Source organism: Anser cygnoides, chromosome 1 (assembly GCF_040182565.1).
Source record: "Anser cygnoides isolate HZ-2024a breed goose chromosome 1, Taihu_goose_T2T_genome, whole genome shotgun sequence".
Lineage (NCBI taxonomy): Eukaryota > Metazoa > Chordata > Aves > Anseriformes > Anatidae > Anser > Anser cygnoides.
Window position 1 is genome coordinate 102,193,970 of NC_089873.1, and position 22,255 is coordinate 102,216,224.

Below are 22,255 nucleotides of genomic sequence, written 5' to 3' on the forward strand. Positions count from 1 at the left end.
CTCAGAAATCCTCAAATCCCTCCGCTGCACCTCAGGGCATTGCCTCAGTGCAGCTTCAGTCTTGGGGACAGCATTTGGAATTGAGGCAGGGGTTGGCAGGAGCATCCTTTGTGAGGGACCTAAGACCCCAGCAAGGCTCTTGGGGCATCAATTGCCAATTCCTTTTCACTGAAGATGAGCACGGAAAAGTGGTGTTTTAGAAAGAATGGTGACAAACATGGGAAGCTGAGGAATTTCCACCCTCAAGTCTACAGCCACAATTCTCCTTCTGTCACCAACATTGCACACCGGTGTCTGCTGTGTTCTCACATCTGCACTTGAACAGCAGATACCCTCACTCCTTTCAGTGCGTACAGGGAGGATTATAAAGATCTATATGCATAACATTGCACTTAAAAGTCCTCCTTGTCCCAAAAAAAAAGAAAAAAAAAAAAAAATAAAGAGTGAGGGACATTGCAAGGACCTGTTTTTTTGCACCTCTACCACCGCCGCCGCCTCCTCCTCCTCCTCTACCGCCTCCTCTTCCTTGGCAGAAACTTCCTGGCCAAATGGCTCTGCGTGCCCCTGGCTAGGGCATGGTGGTAGCAATGGTGGTGAGCCCAGCGATGTCAGGAGCAGTTGCAAGGGACCAGGTGTGCAAAGGTGGCTTCTCGGGTAGGGTCGGGTGGTGAGCGCTGCTCACCGCTCCTAGTTCTAGTTCCATTTGACACCCGGCAGGACCACGTCTTCGTGGCCCTGTAAGGCAGCAGCTGGCGGGTCCCAGCATCTTCATGACCCTGTGTGATGCGTTGCCTGTCCCCTGATTGGCTGCCAGTGATTGTTAGGCGTTTTGCAAGTGGCTTGTCATCAATAGTGGGTGTGTCTTCTCCTCCCTATATAAGGGCCAAAGGGTGGCAGTGGGAGGCAGAGAGTTGGAGACGGGAGATGGCAGATGCTACTGCAACTGGCAGTGTCAGAATAGGAGAGGTAGCGGTGGTGGTGGAGGAGGAGGTGGTGGTGGAGGAGGTGGTGGAGGTGGTGGAGGAGAAGGAGGCGTTGGAGGAGGAGGACGAGGCGGTGGAGGAGGAGGAGGAGGCGGTGGAGGAGGAGGAGGCGGTGGAGGAGGTGGAGGAGGCCGTGGAGGAGGAGGAGGACGTGCAGGAGGTGGAGGAGGCGGTGCCGGTGGAGGAGGCTCTGGTGGAGGAGGAGGCGGTGGAGGAGGTGGAGGAGGCGGTGGACGAGGAGAAAGAGGCAGTGGACGAGGAGGAAGAAGCAGTCTACAAGTAAGTTTAGGCCGTGGTGGAGGACGTTGTGGATGAGGAGGAGGAGGCGGTGGAGGTGGAGGAGGAGGAGGAGGTGGTGGTGGACTAGGTGGTGGAGGAATCATAGGATCATTAGTGTTGGAGGAGACCTTCAAGTTTGTGCCACAAGTGAAGCCTCAGAAATCCTCAAATCCCTCCGCTGCACCTCAGAGCATTGCCTCAGTGCAGCTTCAGTCTTGGGGACAGCATTTGGAATTGAGGCAGGGGTTGGCAGGAGCATCCTTTGTGAGGGACCTAAGACCCCAGCAAGGCTCTTGGGGCATCAATTGCCAATTCCTTTTCACTGAAGATGAGCACGGAAAAGTGGTGTTTTAGAAAGAATGGTGACAAACATGGGAAGCTGAGGAATTTCCACCCTCAAGTCTACAGCCACAATTCTCCTTCTGTCACCAACATTGCACACCGGTGTCTGCTGTGTTCTTACATCTGCACTTGAACAGCAGATACCCTCACTCCTTTCAGTGCGTACAGGGAGGATTATAAAGATCTATATGCATAACATTGCACTCAAAATCCTCCTTGTCCCAAAAAAAAAAAAAAAAAAAAAACAAAGAGTGAGGGACATTGCAAGGACCTGTTTTTTTGCACCTCTACCACCGACGCCGCCTCCTCCTCCTCCTCGACCGACTCCTCCTCCTCCTCTACCGCCTCCTCTTCCTTGGCAGAAACTTCCTGGCCAAATGGCTCTGCGTGCCCCTGGCTAGTGCATGGTGGTAGCAATGGTGGTGAGCCCAGCGATGTCAGGAGCAGTTGCAAGGGACCAGGTGTGTAAAGGTGGCTTCTCGGGTAGGGTCGGGTGGTGAGCGCTGCTCACCGCTCCTAGTTCTAGTTCCATTTGACACCCAGCAGGACCACGTCTCCGTGGCCCTGTAAGGCAGCAGCTGGCGGGTCCCAGCATCTTCATGACCCTGTGTGATGCGTTGCCTGTCCCCTGATTGGCTGCCTAGTGATTGTTAGGCGTTTTGCAAGTGGCTTGTCATCAATAGTGGGTGTGTCTTCTCCTCCCTATATAAGGGCCAAAGGGTGGCAGTGGGAGGCAGAGAGTTGGAGACGGGAGACGGCAGATGCTACTGCAACTGGCAGTGTCAGAATAGGAGAGGTAGCGGTGGTGGAGGAGGAGGAGGTGGTGGAGGTGGAGGAGGTGGTGGAGGACTAGGTGGTGGAGGAATCATAGGATCATTAGTGTTGGAGGAGACCTTCAAGTTTGTGCCACAAGTGAAGCCTCAGAAATCCTCAAATCCCTCCGCTGCACCTCAGGCCATTGCCTCAGTGCTGCTTCAGTCTTGGGGACAGCATTTGGAATTGAGGCGCGCGTTGGCAGGAGCATCCTTTGTGAGGGACCTAAGACCCCAGCAAGGCTCTTGGGGCATCAATTGCCAATTCCTTTTCACTGAAGTTGAGCATGGAAAAGTGGTGTTTTAGAAGGAATTGTGACAGACATGGGAAGCTGATGAATTTCCACCCTCAAGTCTACAGCCACAATTCTCCTTCTGTCAACAGCACTGCACACCGGAGTCTGCTGTGTTCTCACATCTGCACTTGAACAGCAGATACCCTCACTCCTTTCAGTGTTATAAGGAGGATTATAAAGACCTAGCAGCATAACATTGCACTCAAAAGTCCTCGTTGTCACAAAAAAATAAATAAATAAATAAATAAATAAAGAGTTGGGGAGATTGCCAAGACCTATTTTTTTCTTTTAGACCAGAAAACTGATTAGGAATTGGTTGATGTTTTTAACAAGTACACTCATTTAAAAATAAAATGTGTTTGTTGAGACAACAAATGTGGCTGTTGATTTGAAAGTGGGCAACAGTGAATAGAGATATATGCCACACTTGTGACTCTTGATTTTGATGCACATGTAGGATAAAGCTCGCTATGCAAAGAGCCTTCTCTTATTGATGGAGGCAGCCATTCATAGTTGTTGATGAACCTGAGCTGGGCACTGGGTACTGAAAGCATGAGCTACACTGGACTTGCAGCCTAAATGGTGCCCTTGAGATTTTACCATATGAGAATGATTTCTTCACCAGACGTATGCCCTCAGAATAACATAATCTGAGCTGTTGGGATGGTGGGTTGGTCCTGACATCAGGAGCAGGAGTAGCAGTAGTGATAGATTCTTATTTTTTATTTTTAAAACAATTTTCTTCCCCTAGAGATCTTTCTTTTAGGAAGTCTCATCATGCTTCACCCATAAACTTGTCTGCACAGGTGCCCTGTGGAAAATTCAAGTAGCACCTCAATTTTATGCAACAGAAGCAGAAGCAAATGAACACAGGAGATGTGAGCTGGGACAAGTGCAGCTGAAGTCAGGTGCTCTGTTCCTTTGCCTTGTGCCTTAACCGCCTCACAAAAGCAAACTGGTCATCCTTTAAAGTTGCTTACAAAAACACACCTGTCCTCAAAACATCCATGATACTCATTCTGTCTTCAAAAGCCATGAAACCGGTCACCCAGTATTATTGCTCTCTGTTTTAAGCAGGGGAGTTGTCAGAGGTGAGAACGTACAGTTACCCAGCTTTCTTGGCTGCCATTACGTCCTCCTCCTCCTCCATGTGTCACGTGCTTGAATTTGAAAGAAGCTGAGCACCAAACTGTAGACCACAGCTGTCCAAGAATCAGGTGCCAGCATCTATACTTGGTGCTTAAAAATAGAGGCAGTCAAATTTATGGACAGTTTGGAGAGAAAAAAAAGAAAGACCCTTAAATGATAGCGCCTGAGAGTAAGTCAGTGTTCATGGCTGGTATAAGAGACCACTAAAAAGTTAGTCCAACCTATTAACCATTTCATCAGCTACTTAGATTCTGTAAACTGGCATGGCTGTGCTGAAATAGTGGTTTATGGTAGGTGTGAATCAGGCTCATTTCACCTCTAGCATTGCTGCTATTCTGGTTCTAGCCTACTTCTGTCAATGCCAGCAGGTTTTGTTCTTATATCTCCCTTTTCCTGGAGATCACATGACTTAAATTCCAGCCTCGCTGCCACTGGCCTTGCTTCTTCCCCAGCCAGGAGGTGCCAGCATTAGGTACAGAGAGGATGCAACCTCAGCCAATGTGAGATAGCTAAAGGTTTGGGTTAGAGATAGGGATGCCACAACCTCTACCTCTTTGGGTATAGATACAACATCTAGGAAACTAGATATGGATCATTTTCTTTCTAGTACTACTACAGGATGCACTGGAGAGACACAAGGTGTCAATTCACAGAGAAAGAGACAAATTTGCCCCTATGAATACACATCTATATTTCTGTAAGCTGTAAATTTGATTGAGTCAACAAGACTCATTTACAATCTCGCCTTAAGCATATACTGTGCAAGCTGAAATCCACAGTGATCTCCAGGTTAGCCTGGTTAATCCACCTCTAGGAGAGGGAAGACAGTACAAGGAGGTGGAAGTCACTTCCAGAACAGCATGTAACCACCTAGCAAATGCCAGCTGGTAGCCACTTCATACTTTACCTCTCATTTAACACTAGAGGAGAGCTGCGGGCTGGTGTTAGATGGTGTCTGTTTAATCAGAGGAGGCATGCCAAACTAGCTCAGTGTTGATGGTCCCACTCATTAGCAGAGTCAGCAGAAGCTTTTGGGGAGCTGCAAGGAACAGAATTTGCCTGAGCATTGCATGAGCATAATGCTGGCTTAGTGTAAAAACCAAGGCTATGGTTTGGATTCAGCAAGTCCTTAGGCTCCTAATTTAAGCTTGTAGCTTCACTGATGGAAAGTTCAAATAAATAAGGCTGACAGATTTTGTGGTGTTTCCTCTCGTTGGAAGAATTGGAACTGAAATGATGGCACCATGGATATCAGAGAGGTCAGAGCAGGGCAAAAAGTCTTAGGGCAAAAGAATGGGAAGACTGAAAAGAAGAAAGGTTAAGTGGTTTGGATAAAGGACATCTGATTAAATATGGGTGTCATGGGGAGAGGCAAATGGAGAAAGGTAAAAGGGCACAGGAATGGAGAGAAGAGGGATGTGGAAGAGGTGATGGGGCTTCAAATATGCTAGGAGGAAATGTCTGAATTCAAGACCTGCTAGGAGGATAGGGGTGACATTTAGAGCAGCAGAGACCTATTAAGGGTAATAGAGAGATTATTTTATATTATTTGGTTTCTACTGACAAAGTAAGATGAGCCTGGTGAACTCGGTGAACTGCAGACTCTATTTTGGATTGTAATTTTTACAGTGAACCTCACTCTGTGGCACAATCTCTTTTCTGGGTTAGAATATTCAGCCAATGTATTGTTGAAACGCAAGCTGAGAGGCCACTGTGAAACCACAAAGAGTCACCAGTTTTGACATTCCTGCGCACTCATCATTTGCTGCCCACAGCAGATTTTCTGGATAAATGCTTCTCCTTGGAGAAGGGGCTGGAAGCTCCCTATCAGTGTTATATATTAACATGGCATGGTATTTCTTCAGGGGTGAAAGGGTAGGTTAGCTACTGACACATAAATCCAGGCTGGACTAAGAAATTACTCTCCAGGCCTCTATTTCCCAAAACCGACTGAACACAGATAAGGTGAAGTTTCTCTGAACAATGTTATTTTGCAAAACTGTGTAACTCCCTGTTGCTTTCTTAAGAATAAAAAAATATTATGGTTAAAAAATGCGTCAAAATCTATGTCTTATTTTGTTTTCTTAGTTTCATCACAGTAATATTTGCTTTGGTTTCTAATCAGATGTGGTTCCTGTACCCTCATATTCATTACTTTCATCTGCTTCATTCAGTATAATTTTTCTGGTTGAAGACTAAGGCTATGCATCAGCAACAAGTATTTTTATTCTTGACCTCGTCCTCTTTGCATAGTCACTTTATCCTTCCTCGTTAAGTTATTTACTTGTATGAAAAACTTTCTTTTCTAAAAATTAATTTTCCAGATTAACATCACATTATGTCTACAAACCCTTGAAGAAGAATTTTCTTTGACAATCTACCTCCTTATTCATCACTTATATTCAGTAACATTGTGACTGTTGATCCTGGTAGCCACATAGAGCTTTTATTCCTCTTGGGGTGCAATTTCCATGACCGCTGTGCATCCCTCACAGCAATTCTGGGCTTCTTTCACATCCAGTTCCCTCACTGCTACAGTCCACTTCAAAGACTTCTCTCATTTCCTTTATTTATTTGTTTGTTTGTTTCCCTTTTGAAGCAAAACCTCCAAGTACTGTACAGACCTATTTTTATTCAGCTTCCTGCTTCTTTTATATGTAAGCAAATTATGATCACATGCTCCAAAGTTATTTTTAATGACCACCTGCTCTATGACTTAACTGCTATTTACAACGAACAAATCTTTTGTAGGCTCAGTGACTGTTTTGTGAAGGAATTTGTTCTGTCATGTTGAGACTTATAGGCCTAAGCACCACTACGATTATCAGAGATTATTCTCCAGTCATTAAATGTGAAACAAGTTTCCCATGGTAGCATAGCTCCTACTGGGATTTATCACCCAGTATTAGCACTCTCTCTACATATCCAATTATGAACTGGAGTGGTTCACAGTTGTCTCTGAGCTGCACCAAAAAAAGGCACCGCTTTTGAATTTTTTTGGCAATTTCACCTATTATACTATTTTTGTTCTTCATTTCTATCTGTCCTGAATGGCAGGATATTTTAATACCAGGGATGACTGGTATTCTACCATATTTCTGTTACTTGCAGGATAACTAGTTTCCACTTCATATTAGTTGTTCATATTTATTTCATACAAATATCTGGAAGGGAGTTAAAAACATAACGGAGCCAAAGGCTCCCTAATAGTAGCAGCTAATATAAAAAAGGGCAATGGCAGCATGCTGAAGCTTGGTGAGGTTCTATCTCAGTGCCCTCTGGTGTCACCCCCTTCCCAGGACTGAGCCCGACATACCTTTGGCTGCCTGCCTTGTCTGCTGTAATTCTCTTACCACAATTACTATATTCTTCCCCTTGTTGTCTAGACTTCTGCCCATTGATACCCCTTTATCTGTCATGATACACCTATTTAACTGTTTTTTGTATTCCTGTGTACAAAAATAGGTACACTGCTCTCTCCCAGCAGTTGCATCATCGTCAAAGAGATCTTTTGCATGTGATACATACACTGTAAAATTACATTTACTAGCTAGCTCAGTAAGATGCACAACATTTTACCGGAGCTGTTTCCTTTAGCCAGGCCAGTCCAGCATGCAGTGTGTTGCAGCTTTGGAGACTGGAAAAGAGCCCCAGCTTCTGCAGACCTCTGAAGGGATTTGATTACACAAAGCTGTTAGGAGTGGCTTGCTGCTCAGGAGGACAAACTTTGTCACAACTACTGTGTTCAAGCCACTCCAGAGGCAGTAAGCCATGACTCATTTCACAGACCCAACTTCCCCCAGCTCCTGTGCATAAAAAGCTACCGGCCAAATCATCTCCTTTAGGCTTGAAATGCAGTTTTGGCCCCACTGGTGCAGCAGGGAGAATTAATATTCCCTGTGAGGCTTTTCTAAGTGGGACTGGAGTGGTTAATGAGGATGGGATGGGGATGCAAGGGATAAGTGCATATCAAGAATTAATTGGAACAAACTGGGGTGGTTTCACTGCTGAGCAGGTGTCTGTCTAGCACAAATCCTGCTTGGGCTGGGCTTCAGGAAGTTGTATTGGAAGAGATGGAGAGATTGCTATCATGTTTGCTGCGCATGCGTACACATGGTTATAGCAGGCCTCAGCAGGTCTAGGTTGTGTTACTGCAGGGCTTGAAAGACAGAAGAGAGGAACAGACCACCAGAGGAAAAAAAAATGCCATTTTCTCCCAGTACATCTGAAAGATGTGAAAAAAGGCAGCAGTTAAAATGTCATCAGAGCTCATCCATTCTCTCTCTAACAGGTGTGCTCAGGCTTGTTTTTTTTTTCCATGATGTTTTTTTCCCATGAAGCAAGGGCTGACTTGGCAGCTTGTGGCTCCACAGTCACCGAGCAAAACAGCTCCCATGTGCTTCATGGCAGTTAGAGAAGGATCCACAGGGAAAAAAAAAACACAGCTTCAAGCTCCAAACTTCTCGCAAAACTAAAATCTTCTAAAAAGCAAGCGTACAGAGATGCAGCAGCTTTCACGGGGTGCTCAGTGAGCCAAGGGTGGTGAGAAAGGCTGACATAGAATTGACTCTTAAAAAGGTATCCAGCAAAAGCAGCTTTTCTTTGGGGTTTGGGGATGCTCCTTGATCCCATTTCCCTGCTGTCTCAAGCCTTCAGCGTTATGCCCTCCTGTTAAGATTCCTGTGCTTGGTAAAGAAAGAGTTAACAGGCTTAATGGTGTTGTGCTTTTTTTTTTCTTTTTCCTTCTGCTTTGCCAGAGTGAAAGTGAAATTAAAACCACGAGTGCTGCTAGCAGTCTGCGGCAGGGGCTGATTGCCGTAAATTTTTCTGCGTTTCAGCCGGCTGGAAGCCCTTCCCTGGGTTCAACATGATCAGAGAGCTCATCCTGTGCTGCTGCGTGCTGGCTCTGCATGCGGGTGAGTCGGGGCTGGATCCTGCGCTTCCACCCCCCAAAGGCTGCACCCTCAGCAGGGCTGGGAGAACAGCCTGGAAGAGGTTCATGCATTAAACTGTTTCTCTTCCCTCCCTAAAGGGCCAGCGGAAGATCCCACAACAGTGCCTCAGTTTCGCAGGGTGGATATCGTCCTGGGCTGCTCCTACGTGTGGGATGGAGGATTGCTGCATGGCTTCGGTGGCTCGCTCTCCAAGCACCCTGCTACCCTAGTGCTAAGGGGTATCAGCCTCACAGACGACGGGAGCTTGGGAGATGTAACTGACTACGAAGTCCCACGGGGAAATCCTGACTCCTCTCCTCCCATCATCTTTGAAGCCTCAGGTGAGTGGGAGAGCTGGGGTATGAGAGCTGCCTCCAGGGTTTTGACTGTTCACATGCACCAGGCTTGTACAAAAGATCCCTTGCCAAAAACAACTGAGTAATTTTGTCATTGTGTGTTGTTATTGCAACCTTAAAGAGCATTCCTATCTTTTGTCTTTGCTAATATCAGCGTCTTGGTAAGTGTGCATGAAGCCGAGCTGTCCCTCTCAGAAGGCCAGTAGCAGGTACTGGGAAGCATGTAGGTCACTTATGGGTGGTCATGTAAGATGCTTATGCCTACACGTAAGCCCGTGCTTTGATCAAAAATACACACAGCCTGTCCCTATATCCAGCCACTCCTGCCTTCTTGCCACACTTTCTTTCCTTAATTGAAATGCTTCAGTGTTCCCTTTGTGTCTGGCCCCAAAAGAATAAACATTGCAAGTCTTCACTGGGTAGATCACATACACAGCTTACTTTTTTGAGCTAGCTGAGGGGAATCAGTTCTGCTTATTCTCCTTTCCTAGCAGCTTCCTTTGCTCATAGCAAACTCTGTGCAGGAGGAAATACAACTAGCAGACTGAGGGATGTAAAGAAATCACAACTAGCCTCTCATATTCTTTACTGGCCTTAATAAGCCTAGCCTTGCATTTCTGCACCCTGACTGACCTTCACAGCACATCTCATCAATTTACTTTGCCTTCCTTTTGGACCCGGATGGCTAAATCTCCTTCTCTCTCCACACAGCCCAGTCGGTGTCCATCCCACATGCAGAGGCCCTGCTGCACATGGACTGCAACGGGGAGGAGGTGAGCTGTGAGGTCTCCCTGTACAGCTCCCGGTGGGACGGCGAGGGGCCCTGCCAAGCCTCCTGGTTCATGGCCACTCTGCGGCTCTCCAGTGGGATCAGCATCGCCCTGGTGCTCAGAGGACCCTGCCCTGGCGGACAGGAGGAGGAGGGACACGATGCAGTGCTGCACCCAAAGCTGAGGATTCCTATGAGCAAGGAAGGGACGTTGCTGACCACAGGTGACCAGGTGGCTGGGGGTATCCCCACAGCACTGAGGGACATGAAGGAGGGGAGGCTTCCACCCTAAGAGCCCTATGACCCACCTCTCATCAGGCCCTGAGGGCTGCCAGAGGAGTTGCTTAGGAAAAGACAGGTTGTGCAGACCCCTTTTATAAAGGTCCTTCCTCGGGGACAGTCTTGCTACCCCCTGTGCCTCCTCTCTGAGTTTCCAATGCCCTGTCCCCTGAGGATAGCACAGAGTCACAGAGTGGCTGAGGTGGGCAGGCCCCTCTGGGCCATTGCTCCAGCAGGGACACCCAGAGTAGGTTGCCCAGAGCCATGTCCAGTCAGCTTTTCAAGATCTCCGAGGAGGGAGACTCAAGCATGTGCTTCAAGACCATGGCATGCACTTGTCCACCTGTTTGTCCACCTACTAACCCCACTGGGCTGGTTTCCTCCAGTTCTTCAGCCCACGTGACCCCTAGGGCACCACATAAGGTGCCACCTCTGTGTGAGGACACCACTGCCCGCGCTTCCCACCTGAGGGTGCCTTTTTTAACCACATCTGTTTAACTCCCTGCTTGTCTGTATCCTTCTTTCTGTTTCTAGTTGAATTTCAATCATCATCAAGCAACACTTCCCTGCGCACACGTCTCGGCGGCTCTGTTACGCTCGACTGCCGCTTTGCCTTGGCCCCCAGCTCCGTGCTGTCCTCCCTGGAGTGGAGGAGGCAGCACCGAGGCAGAGGCCAGAGCATTTACCAGTACCAGGTGGGGAGCACAGGCCCTGCAATGCAGCCGAAAGTCCACGTGGACATGGCACAACTGGGGAGTGGAGACGCATCACTGAGCCTGCAAGGAGCAACTGTGGATGACGAAGGGATGTACATCTGTCTGGTGTCCACTGCACAGCACCAGGCCCAGCACAACATCCAGCTGCTTGTGACTGGTGAGGAAGGCAAATCCCTGGGGGTTACAGAAGTCCCGTGTTCCCAGGCACTGAAACTTCACTCAGCACCTTTACTCTGTTGCACCCAACACACATTGTCACAGGCAGCTTGTGGGTGGATGGCACTCGTGTTGCCTGCTAACAGTTACTAAGTCTAATCCCTGTTTTTCCCTCTCCAGAGCCCCCAAGGGTCCGTGTGCTTCCATCAGTGGTGTCATTCGAGAACGATGAAACAATTACACTGTCCTGCATCATTGCTGGCTATTACCCCCTGGATGTCTCGGTGAGCTGGACACAGAGGTCTCCTGAGCATGAAGCGGAAATTCGTCTCTCAGACACGCGTTTCTCCAGTCACCGGCAAAGCCAGGACGGCACCTACAGCATCACCTCCTACCTCAGCCTCAGCTCCACCACAGCACAAGCACCAGCCACCTACACCTGCCATGTTTCACACATGGCTCTAGAGGAGCCCATCTCTGTTAGTGCCCATCTGAAGGCATCAGGTAAGTGCCAGGGGCGGAGGGACAAGTCCTTTGTCCTGCCTGGACCTCCTACCACCTCATCACCCACCACAAGGATTAAAATCTCTGAAATGCACCACACTTGCCTGTTTCTTCCTGCTCTCCTTCTGGTGTCCTCTTGTATTCATCTTCTCTTCCCATCTGCTTTCAATCTCTTAGCCTGCATATCAGCCCCTGAAGATTTTTCAGGGAGCAAGTATCTAATTTCCTTGAGGGGAAAAGAAATTTTATGACCGAAAGATAAGCAACAGAGCAAAAGTTTGTAGCACGTGGGCTGGAGCCCACTTGGACAGACACAAGAGAACAGCCATGACCCAAGGAGTTAGGTGCCTAGCTGGAGATGATGTTCAGCTGGAGGCTGAAGCTGCTCAGGAGCTGTAGTCCCAGCAGTGCAACAAGTGCTTCTCCCCTTTGGAGCTGATGTGCAGTTGCTGCTCTTCTTGCTCTCCTTCCTAATGGGTCATTGCTTCTATGTATCCTTCTGACCCAGCAGGGAAAAGCAAGCAATGCTGCCGTTTAACAAATTACGACACATCAGTCTAGCCAGTATAACTGGCCCTGTGTCTGTGGCTTTAGTGCACGTGTTTCGTGTCACATTGGCGTATCTGACAAGAGCACGTGCTGTGTGGGCTTGTTGAACTGTGACAACTCACTGTCTGCTCAGCTGCTCAAGTGAGTGTAACATCCCTGATGTGTAACATCAGTGTAACATCCTCTTCCTCTACAGAGCACAAGGGATGGGAAGGACTGATGGGGGTGCTCATTGCCACTGCCATTTTCATTGCTGTCCTCTTCGCTGTGCTCAGACGGAAAAGAGCAGGTAGGAGGTTAAGCACCGAGCCACTTCCCTGGTATGGGAGATGGAGCAAGGGACATCTTCCTTAAATTGGCAGCTCGGTGCCACTGGTGGAGAGGTCCTGCTGCCCTCTCCCTTTCCTCCCTTGCCCCTGCAGTGTGCAGGGCTACCATCCCATAGCTGCAGTCCTCCTGCCCTTCCAATGCCTCTTGGCAGGGCAAGGATGCAGTGCTCTTCTCCATTCACTTCTGGTGGATCCCTGCACAGGGTGATGTTCTGTACCACTTTGGTCTTACTGAATCTTAGGTGTGTTTTTTTTTTCTTTTTCTTCTTTTTTTTCCCCCTCTTATTTTCAGCTAAGCCAAAGTTTGAGCAACTTCTAACAGTTTTGGAGTAAAAGAAGCTCATGTCACCCACTCGCCCTCCTTTGTCTCCCTTCTCTTGACACATCCTGCTCAGGAGAGCCAGTCTTGTCCAAATATTGGATGAAAGCTATTGGTCAGTATGGGAACAGCAGGACCGCCCTTGCTGGAAGAGCTGAGTGGCCATTCAGAGACAGAGGCTGAAAAGAAACATTGGAAAATATGCCTTCATCTCAGGAGGGCAACACTGACAGGCTCAGCTCTTGGCTGGGATGCCGTGTCAGATGGAACATGCATGCATTTTTAGAAATTACCCTTTTTCAATTTCAGGGAAAAATAGTTTGTATATATATATATATAAGTGCTTGTATTACTGTATTTGTGCATGTGTCTGTATAGATATGTGTATGTACATGTACATGTTGTAAATAGGTATGTGTCTGCAAATGTGTGTAAGTACATTTGGGTAATATTAAGCTTTTTAAGTAAGATATTTATTTTTTATGTATGTATATGTTTTATCTGTAGCATTGGACAAATAAGTAGGTACTTCAAAATTGGTACTTCAAAATGGTTAACCCTCAAACTGGGGTAAGTTATTGCTTAAACTGATTGCACGTCCAGCAATCAGAAAAATACGATGAAAATTCTCCATTGAAAAGTTACAGTATTTTTTTTAATAGAAATTTCACTGGCAGAAGTTTATAAGGTGGAAAAGATCTGTGGTTCTGTAGTTGTGAAAAAGATAGACTCACTTAAAAACTTTTTCTGCCTAACAGGGAATTTGAAGGTAACACTCAAAAATCTTGTATATAACCAATGGGAATAAATTAATTAATTAATTAATTAATTAATAGTAGAAGGAAGGTGTAAATGGAAAGAAAGTTAATGGTACACAAGTGAGAACTTATGAAGCATACATGAAACATACAGACTGATAAGGACTGCTCAAAATATCTGGGAAAAAATGGATTGCTGCAACTGCTAAAGGCTCTTGGAAGATTTTTTTCAAAATATGTTGGAATCCAAGAAATCCTAGCAACAACCTCTTAAGAGGTGGATATAGGTAAAGCTGTTAACAGAGAAGATTTCAGATGGAGACTTTTTGATACAGAGAAGACAAATGTTGTAAAAAGAAGTAGAATTATGTATCCAGATTACATGAGGAGAGTAGCAACTTTCTAATCTACCTGTGAAATAAGGAGGGTTTTTAACAGCTTTTATTAAGCTTAAGTATTTTCAGATCAGTAGGCCAAGACAATCTGCATCTCTACATCACAAAAGATTGGGCTGAGAAGGTCCAATGGAGTTAGATATTTAAACATTCTGGAATACTAGAGAAATGTCAAGGTATTGGAAGAGCAAATTGTGCCAGTGTTCATAGACAAAAAGTAAGACAACTACATGACTGTTAAATAGCAATAGTCATAGGTAAGACGGTGTGAAGCTAACACAAATCAGCTAACAACAGCTTCAAAAATGAAAATAACATTAATAATTTTGTATGTTGCTTTATTTTTTAAAAAGTTGTGAGAAAAATATCTCAATTCGTTGATTAAATAATACATTTGTTTGATAAAAATACTTCTGCAGATTTAAGAAACCAATGAATTTGTAAATCAGCAAGACATTCCTTAGAAAAAAAAATATATATAGTGTATGTATGCATCATAATTTGCATCATGTGTATTAATTACTGCCTTAACAGACAAATGTCAAAGTTTAATTGTTCAAAAAGAAGTATCAGTCACTGCTGCAAGTGTGTGTCTCTGCAAGAACTGATGGTGATCCCAGTGCTTTTCCACATTTGGATCAGGAGATACAATTATAAAAATTATTGTCGATAAAAAATTGCAAATGGCAAGATAGGTAGCTAAAGTGGAGGGAGTCCTTTAGACCTACATAAGCCACTAGATGTTCAGCAATGCTCATCTGTTAAATTGACCATAATCAAACAAGACGAGATGCTCAGTAATCCTGGTGGCATCTCCCTGGGTACTGGACCACCACGCTGTCTCAATGCTCAATGATCTCAATGATCTGTCAGTCACTGTTAGTAAGCAGAATACCTTAGAGCGACCATTGGAAGAAGGTAACTGCTGGCAGAAGCAGCTTTTGCTTGTAGCATTTTTTTGATGCATACCTTCACTCCCAGAGCGTGCTAATCTGGAGCTTTTTGCACTGCCCAGTGTATTCAAAGCAACCCACAGATAAGGGATGAGTGTTTGGATGCAGGTATGTGGCAGCATAGCCAAGGAGGAAGGACAAACTGCCAGGAGCAGGAACCTTGTTTGGAGAAGTCCCTTCTCTTTGTGACTGAGAACACCGAGCTGGAAGCACAGCAAAAACCTGGAGCTGCCACAGCTGTCTGCAGTGCAGGTGCACACATTTAAAAATATATGTATGCTGAAAGCTTGGAGGTGGTACAGAGCTAAACGGCAGGAACAATTAGGAAGCTCAGAAAATGCCTTCTGGGGAGGCATTTTGAGACATTGCTCTCGTCTTACTAAGACAGTTTCTCTTAACTACATTACAGAAGGTAGGGTACTGATGGCACCATAACCTGCAGAGAGATGCCCAGTGAGAACCAAAGGCCGCAAGTTACATTTAGGCATGTACAGAGCAGAATAAGATATAATGTACCCAGTGGTAAAGAGGATTGTCCTAGCTGCCTGTCAATAAAAATGGTAGACCATCTCACAAAGTCTTCAAATAAAGGACAGATTACTGTTCTGAACCTGTTCTTTAACCAAAACAGTTAATGACCTCAGTTAAAAGAGAGATTGGTCTCTTTATTTAACAAAATGCCCAGGCCTGTGTTGTGTGCAAAGCGTGAGCTGGTGATTTGTCTACTTTTTTGGCCCATAAAACAGCATAAAACAAAGAGAAAGTAATTGAAAGATGTAGGAGATGTATTAGGAGTGGTTGTATCCCTTGCAAGGAGAAATATACTGTGGCACTTGATTTTACTCGACAGCCTTTTCTCTGGTTCTCCCCACTTATGTCTCTGTATTACTGTGCCCCTGAAGTTTTCAAGCTGAATTTAAACCACAAAAAGTCAGACATACACCCTAAAGGAGAAAAAGTAATACTGATAAATAAAGTGATGCTATGTTTAACAACAATGTTCCTTACATTTAAATATAAAACGCTTGTTACAGAAAATACCACCAAGAGACTAAAAGTTTGTCAAAGATAAACTTGATTGCATTATAAGGATATGAATAATTAATACTATATGTTCTGTGTCTCTGGGAGACAGCCACTCTGCCTTCCAAGGTCAAATGTGCAGTGGCCAAGTGCCACTTGGCATCAGTGCCTGCCCATGTGAACTGAGAAGTAGGAATCTCTTCGTCATCTGATTAGCTGCTAGTCAGACCAACCCGCTATAAGGTATGTGTCAATACAAAAAAAAAAAAAAAAAAAAAAAAGGCATTAAATGCAGAGGTTTTAAATTAGTTCTTTAGGAGAATTGTTTGATATAAGGTATGAAATTTGATAGGGATTTTGTCAACCTGCGAAACATAAGATGAAGTTCTCTGCACTCGAGTCAATACAGGACTGCTTAGGGGCTATGACTGTGTTGTATCATGAATAAAGACAAGCCAAAACTTCTAATTTGGTATTGAAAGATTTGTCACTGTGAGCAAAGCTGAGCACAAGACTATCACTTCCACATAGGTTCCCCTTGTTCAATTATGCCTCATTCAATTTAAGCTAGCAAAATTGACCCAGAGGTCTAACTACATTGGTTTAGATGCAGTTTATGAACATAGCTGAATTTTGGCTGGTATGCATCTCAAAGTGAACATGCATTAACTAGAAGGCATTTGTAAAGTATTTGAATTAAATTTGTGTTCACTTCAGCCTGGCAGTGTACATCATAATCCAGAGCAACTGAGGACATTTCTTCTCTGGAGCCAGACTGCAGCACGGGTGCCTTATTCAGTCAAAGCCCTTTTCTGGAAAATGGCAGACACATTATATGAGTGGTGACTCATGACCCTGAAGGACAGTGTGCAGGCCCTCACCAGCCCTCTCCAGCCACGCAGCTGCTGCCTGCATGCCACTGGAATTCAGTGTTCCCATTGCAAGGCACCACAGTAAGGACAGGCTGAGCAAAGGCTGCTTTTAAAATCATGGAGATGTCACTTTTGAAACATTTGAGAACGACATCTCTGAAAATATCAGGAGTCCACCCTCCCTGGGCGGTGCTCATCCTTACTTGTAATCACCAAGGCCATCACAGATCAGACTATCACAGTATCACAGTATCACAGATTTCTAGGTTGGAAGAGACCTCAAGATCATCGAGTCCAACCTCCGACCTAACACTAAGTACTCCACTAAACCATATCGCTAAGCTCTACATCTAAACGTCTTTTAAAGACCTCCAGGGATGGTGACTCCACCACCTCCCTGGGCAGCCCGTTCCAATGCTTAATAACCCTTTCGGTAAAGAAGTACTTCCTAACATCCAACCTAAAACTCCCCTGTCGCAACTTTCGCCCATTCCCCCTCATCCTGTCACCAGGCACGTAGGAGAACAGACCAACCCCCACCTCTTTACAGCCTCCTTTAAGGTAACTGTAGAGAGCGATAAGGTCGCCCCTGAGCCTCCTCTTCTCCAGGCTGAACAATCCCAGCTCCCTCAGCCACTCCTCGTAAGACTTGTTCTCCAGACCCCTCATCAGCTTGGTCGCCCTTCTCTGGACTCGCTCGAGCACGTCCATGTCCTTCCTGTAGCGAGGGGCCCAAAACTGAACACAGTACTCAAGGTGCGGCCTCACCAGAGCCGAGTACAGGGGCACAATCACTTCCCTAGACCTGCTGGCCACACTGCTTCTTATGCAGGCCAGGATGCTGTTGGCCTTCTTGGCCACCTGGGCACACTGCTGGCTCATATTCAGCCGACTATCAACCAATACTCCCAGGTCCCTCTCGGCCAGGCAGCTTTCCAGCCACTCATCTCCCAGCCTGTAGCTCTGCTTGGGGTTGTTGCGCCCCAGGTGCAGGACCCGGCACTTGGCCTTGTTGAACTTCATACAGTTGACCTCAGCCCACCAGTCCAGCCTATCCAGATCCTCCTGCAGAGGCTTCCTGCCCTCGAGCAGATCGACACACGCACTTAGCTTGGTGTCATCTGCAAACTTACTGAGGGTGCACTGGACGCCCTCATCCAGATCATCGATAAAGATATTAAAGAGGACCGGCCCCAGTACCGAGCCCTGGGGGACACCACTAGTGACCGGCCTCCAACCAGATTTGACTCCATTCACCACAACTCTCTGGGCCCGGCCATCCAGCCAGTTTCTAACCCAGCGAAGCGTACGCCAGTCCAAGCCCCGAGCAGCCAGTTTCTTGAGGAGAATGTTGTGGGGAACAGTGTCAAAAGCCTTACTGAGGTCAAGGTAAACCACATCCACAGCCTTTCCCTCATCCACCAAGCGCGTCACTTGGTCATAGAAGGAGATCAGGTTCGTCAAGCAGGACCTGCCTTTCATAAACCCATGCTGACTGGGCCTGATCGCCTGCTTGCCCTGCAAGTGCCGCGTGATGACCCTCAAGATAATCTGCTCCATGAGCTTTCCTGGCACTGAGGTCAAACTGACAGGCCTATAGTTCCCCGGGTCTGCCCTGCGGCCCTTCTTATAGATGGGCGTCACATTTGCTAGCCGCCAGTCAACTGGGACCTCCCCCGATAGCCAGGACTGCCGATAAATGATGGAAAGCGGCTCGGCCAGCTCCTCCGCCAGTTCTTTCAGTACCCTCGGGTGCATCCCATCCGGCCCCATCGACTTGCGCACATCCAAGCTCCGTAGCAGGTCGCCAACCATTTCCTCATGGATAGTGAAGGCCACATCCTGCTCCCCATCCCCTTCCACCAGCTCAAGGCACTGGGTATCCAGAGAACAACCGGTATTGCCGCTAAAGACTGAGGCAAAGGCGGCATTAAGCACCTCAGCCTTTTCCTCATCCTTAGTAACTAGGTTTCCCCTCGCATCCAGTAAAGGATGGAGATTCTCCTTAGTCCTCCGTTTCGCGTTGATATATTTGTAAAAGGATTTTTTGTTGTCTTTAACGGCAGTAGCCAGGTTGAGCTCCAGATGAGCTTTGGCCTTTCTAATTTTCTCCCTGCACAGCCTCGCTACATCCTTGTAGTCCTCCTCAGTGGCCCGCCCTTTTTTCCAAAGATTATAAACCCTCTTTTTTCTGCTAAGCACAAGCCGCAACTCTCTGTTGAGCCAGGCCGGTCTTCTTCCACGCCAGCTCGTCTTTGGACACGTGGGGACGGACCGCTCCTGTGCCATCACAATTTCCTTCTTGAGGAGTGCCCAGTCTTCCTGGACTCCTCTGCCCTTCAGAACCGCCTCCCAAGGGACTCGGCCAACCAGCGTCCTGAGCAGCTCAAAGTCAGCACTCCGGAAGTCCAATACAGCAGTTTTACTGGTCCCCTTCCTGGCCTCACCAAGAATAGAGAACTCTACCATTTCATGGTCACTCTGCCCAAGACAGTTTCCGACCACCACATCTCCCACCAGTCCTTCTCTGTTTGTGAAGAGAAGGTCTAGCGGGGCACCACCCCTGGTAGGTTCACTGACCAGCTGCGTCAGGAAGCTATCTCCCACGCTCTCCAGAAACCTCCTAGACTGCTTTCTCTGTGCCGTGTTGTGTTTCCAGGATATGTCCGGGAAGTTGAAGTCCCCCACGAGGACAAGCGCCGACGATTTTGCAACTTCTGTCAGTTGCCTATAAAACTCCTCATCCGTCTCCTCATCCTGGTTCGGCGGTCTATAACAGACCCCGACCAGGAAGCTAGCCTTGCCGGCCTTCCTGCGGATCCTAACCCACAGGGATTCAACCTTATCATTCCCAGCCTGGAGTTCCACAACATCAAAAGATTCTCTAATGTAGAGAGCCACGCCACCACCCCCTCTGTGCTGCCTGTCCCTCCTGAAGAGCCGATAGCCAGGCATTGCAGCACTCCAGTCGTGGGAGCGGTCCCACCACGTCTCCGTGATGGCAACCAAGTCGTAGCCTGCCTGCTGCACGATGGCTTCCAGCTCCTCCTGTTTGTTACCCATGCTGCGTGCATTAGTGTAGATGCACTTCAGCTGGGCCATCGCCTTCTTCCCCGGCCTAGCCATTGTTTCCCCCGGCACAGCTCCAACAAGCCTTGTTTGAGCCCCGTCCCCCTTCTTACCTAGTTTAAAGCGCTCTCTATGAGTCCCGCCAGCTCCTGGCCTAGGATCCGTTTTCCCCTTGGAGATAGGGACCCGTCTGGGGCCATCAGGCCGGGTGCCGAGTAAAGCTCCCCGTGGTGAAAAAACCCAAAATTTCTGTGCTGGCACCAGCCTCTGAGCCACCTATTAACCACGCGAGCTTTCCATGTCCTCTCCGTGCCTCTCCCTTCCCCCGTAGGGATGGACGAAAACACCACCTGCACTCCCGCTCCCTCCACCAATCGTCCCAGCCCCCTATAGTCCTGTTTGATAGCCTTGAGGCTTCTCTTTTCAACATCGTCACTGCCAGCCTGGACTATCAAAAGCGGGTAATAATCAGAGGGGCGAACCAGGTTTGGAAGCTTCCTAGGAAGAATCTAGGAAGAATCTAGACTAGGAAGAATCCTTCTTTTTGTGCATGAAGTGTTACAGCTGAGAGAGCCATCCTTCATAAAGCTTATTTCCAACTCAGTACCACATGCTCAGGCTGAGGAGCTTCGAATTCCACCAGTCACCCTGCAGCTCTCATGGACTCATAACAAAGGGCCTAACATAGGGGAATTATTCGAAGCTACGACCTGTCTTCCATAGTCCACCAGGCAATGATGGACAGTACTCATTCAAGCCTAGTGTGCAACAGGAAACAGATTTCCACACTGACCACAGAAACACCAGACCTCCACATCTCCCCTGTCTTTGCCAACAAGCTGCAGGTGGGACAAGGTATCAGGGCAAGCACTCATGCCCTCCTACTGTACTTGTCTTCCAGATCAGAAGCTTGAAACAGCACGCTCTAGTTCAAGAATTTAGCATTACAGTCCTCATAGATATTTTCAACAGCTGGACAGCTCTTTTTGTAGAGATGGTCATCTCACAGCTATACAATGGCAGTTTCTCCTCCCCAGAACTGGTCTTTAGGAAAACTGCCCCTGGGCTTTTCTCTGTAAAAAGCATGCAATGTTGCTCAATGACATGTATTCATTAGGACTGTCTGCTTGCTTTTCTCAGTAACAGCAGTCTTCTGCATTGACCATTTTCTCTGGCCTATCCTTCATCTGGAGTTCAGTAATGGAAGCAATGTTAAGGTACAACAGGTTATGAACCTCCTGATCTCATATATTGCATACTCCCTTTCTCTCTCTCTTTCAAAGAGGGAAGGGAAGGGAAGGGAAGGGAAGGGAAGGGAAGGGAAGGGAAGGGAAGGGAAGGGAAGGGAAGGGAAGGGAAGGGAAGGGAAGGGAAGGGAAGGGAAGGGAAGGGAAGGGAAGGGAAGGGAAGGGAAGGGAAGGGAAGGGAAGGGAAGGGAAGGGAAGGGAAGGGAAGGGAAGGGAAGGGAAGGGAAGGGAAGGGAAGGGAAGGGAAGGGAAGGGAAGGGAAGGGAAGGGAAGGGAAGGGAAGGGAAGGGAAGGGAAGGGAAGGGAAGGGAAGGGAAGGGAAGGGAAGGGAAGGGAAGGGAAGGGAAGGGAAGGGAAGGGAAGGGAAGGGAAGGGAAGGGAAGGGGGAAGGGAAGGGAGGGAAGGGAAGGGAAGGGAAGGGAAGGGAAGGGGGAAGGGAAGGGGGGAAGGGAAGGGGTTGGTCTTGTCTTATCCAAAAGCCTCCAGCTCTGTTACAACCACACCCTAACTTATGTTCCTGACAAAACACTTCTGCAGATCCCCAACTCCAGCTTTTCAATCATCAACTTTCAAAGAAATAACTGCCAGAAACGCAAGGCAGTACTGGACAATGCTGATGGACAGCTGAGGAGAGGTCCAGGTAGGATGGGCCAACAATAAGGAGCAGCAAAGGAAAGTAAAATGACTGCAAAAACAGGAAAGGCAATACTTCATTGTTTTAAGGATTTGTGGAATAACTTAAGTCTTGCCTTCTATGCTCCAAACTGTCTGGCATGAGTCATCTTCTACGAGTTATATAACTTGCTAGCCTATATTGCAGTGTCACTAGGCTCTGCAGGCCTTCCCACCACTACCAGGCGTGATCTGTGGGGGAAGGAGGGCATGGCTTTCCTTTTCTTCTGAGTTCGCTTTTTACATTTCTATTCAGCTCCCTTTTCTATCCTCATACTCAACACTGTTTTTCACCATTTTCTTTTCCTCTTTTTCAAACAATTCTGAAGCCATGTGTTTGCTTGGTATTGATTTCTTTATTAATTGCTGTTTTTCTCTTCTTGTTTTATATATTTATATATATACAAATGGTTCTCAGAGACCCACCCTCCCATGAAATACCATCAATACCCTACTAAGTTCTTAGCATGGAAGATCAATTGCCTCAGTGATAA

At 47.1% G+C, this 22,255-nt stretch overlaps 2 protein-coding genes across 6 annotated transcripts; both read left to right on the plus strand.

Annotated features, from left to right (window-relative positions):
- The first annotated feature begins 259 nt into the window (after positions 1–259).
- On the plus strand, positions 260–5,620 carry LOC136791793 (golgin subfamily A member 6-like protein 26). The gene is made up of 2 exons (XM_067004391.1): positions 260–1,262; positions 2,802–5,620. Exons 1-2 carry the CDS (start codon positions 784–786, stop codon positions 2,842–2,844), a joined length of 522 nt encoding a protein of 173 aa, XP_066860492.1. The 5' UTR covers positions 260–783; the 3' UTR covers positions 2,845–5,620.
- Positions 5,621–7,549: 1,929 nt separating this feature from the next.
- Positions 7,550–21,754, plus strand: TAPBPL (TAP binding protein like). Of its 5 annotated transcripts, XR_010834497.1 has the most exons (10): positions 7,552–8,439; positions 8,619–8,777; positions 8,894–9,136; positions 9,863–10,144; positions 10,734–11,072; positions 11,252–11,575; positions 12,321–15,130; positions 16,014–16,144; positions 20,983–21,059; positions 21,627–21,754. XR_010834497.1 is itself a non-coding variant. In XM_067004388.1 (8 exons), the coding sequence occupies exons 2-8, from the start codon at positions 8,729–8,731 to the stop codon at positions 12,784–12,786; spliced, it is 1,371 nt and encodes a 456-aa protein (XP_066860489.1). In that variant the 5' UTR covers positions 7,553–8,439; positions 8,619–8,728; the 3' UTR covers positions 12,787–15,483. The 5 variants fall into 5 exon arrangements, 4 of the variants coding, with proteins under 4 accessions (XP_066860487.1, XP_047907553.2, XP_066860488.1 ...); XM_067004388.1 differs by lacking the exons at positions 16,014–16,144; positions 20,983–21,059; positions 21,627–21,754 and having other exon boundaries at positions 7,553–8,439; positions 12,321–12,413; positions 12,746–15,483; XM_067004387.1 differs by lacking the exons at positions 16,014–16,144; positions 20,983–21,059; positions 21,627–21,754 and having other exon boundaries at positions 12,321–15,483.
- Positions 21,755–22,255: the final 501 nt, after the last annotated feature.

Bases quoted from the DNA above. Each gene is read 5' to 3' on its own strand.
- LOC136791793 (XM_067004391.1), top strand. From the start codon at position 784: ATGCGTTGCCTGTCCCCTGATTGGCTGCCAGTGATTGTTAGGCGTTTT. The intron at 1,263-2,801 runs GTAAGTTTAGGC...TTCTGTCAACAG, and splicing joins GAGGAAGAAGCAGTCTACAA to CACTGCACACCGGAGTCTGC.
- TAPBPL (XM_048051596.2), top strand. From the start codon at position 8,729: ATGATCAGAGAGCTCATCCTGTGCTGCTGCGTGCTGGCTCTGCATGCG. The intron at 8,778-8,893 runs GTGAGTCGGGGC...CCCTCCCTAAAG, and splicing joins CGTGCTGGCTCTGCATGCGG to GGCCAGCGGAAGATCCCACA. The intron at 11,073-11,251 runs GTGAGGAAGGCA...TTCCCTCTCCAG, and splicing joins CATCCAGCTGCTTGTGACTG to AGCCCCCAAGGGTCCGTGTG.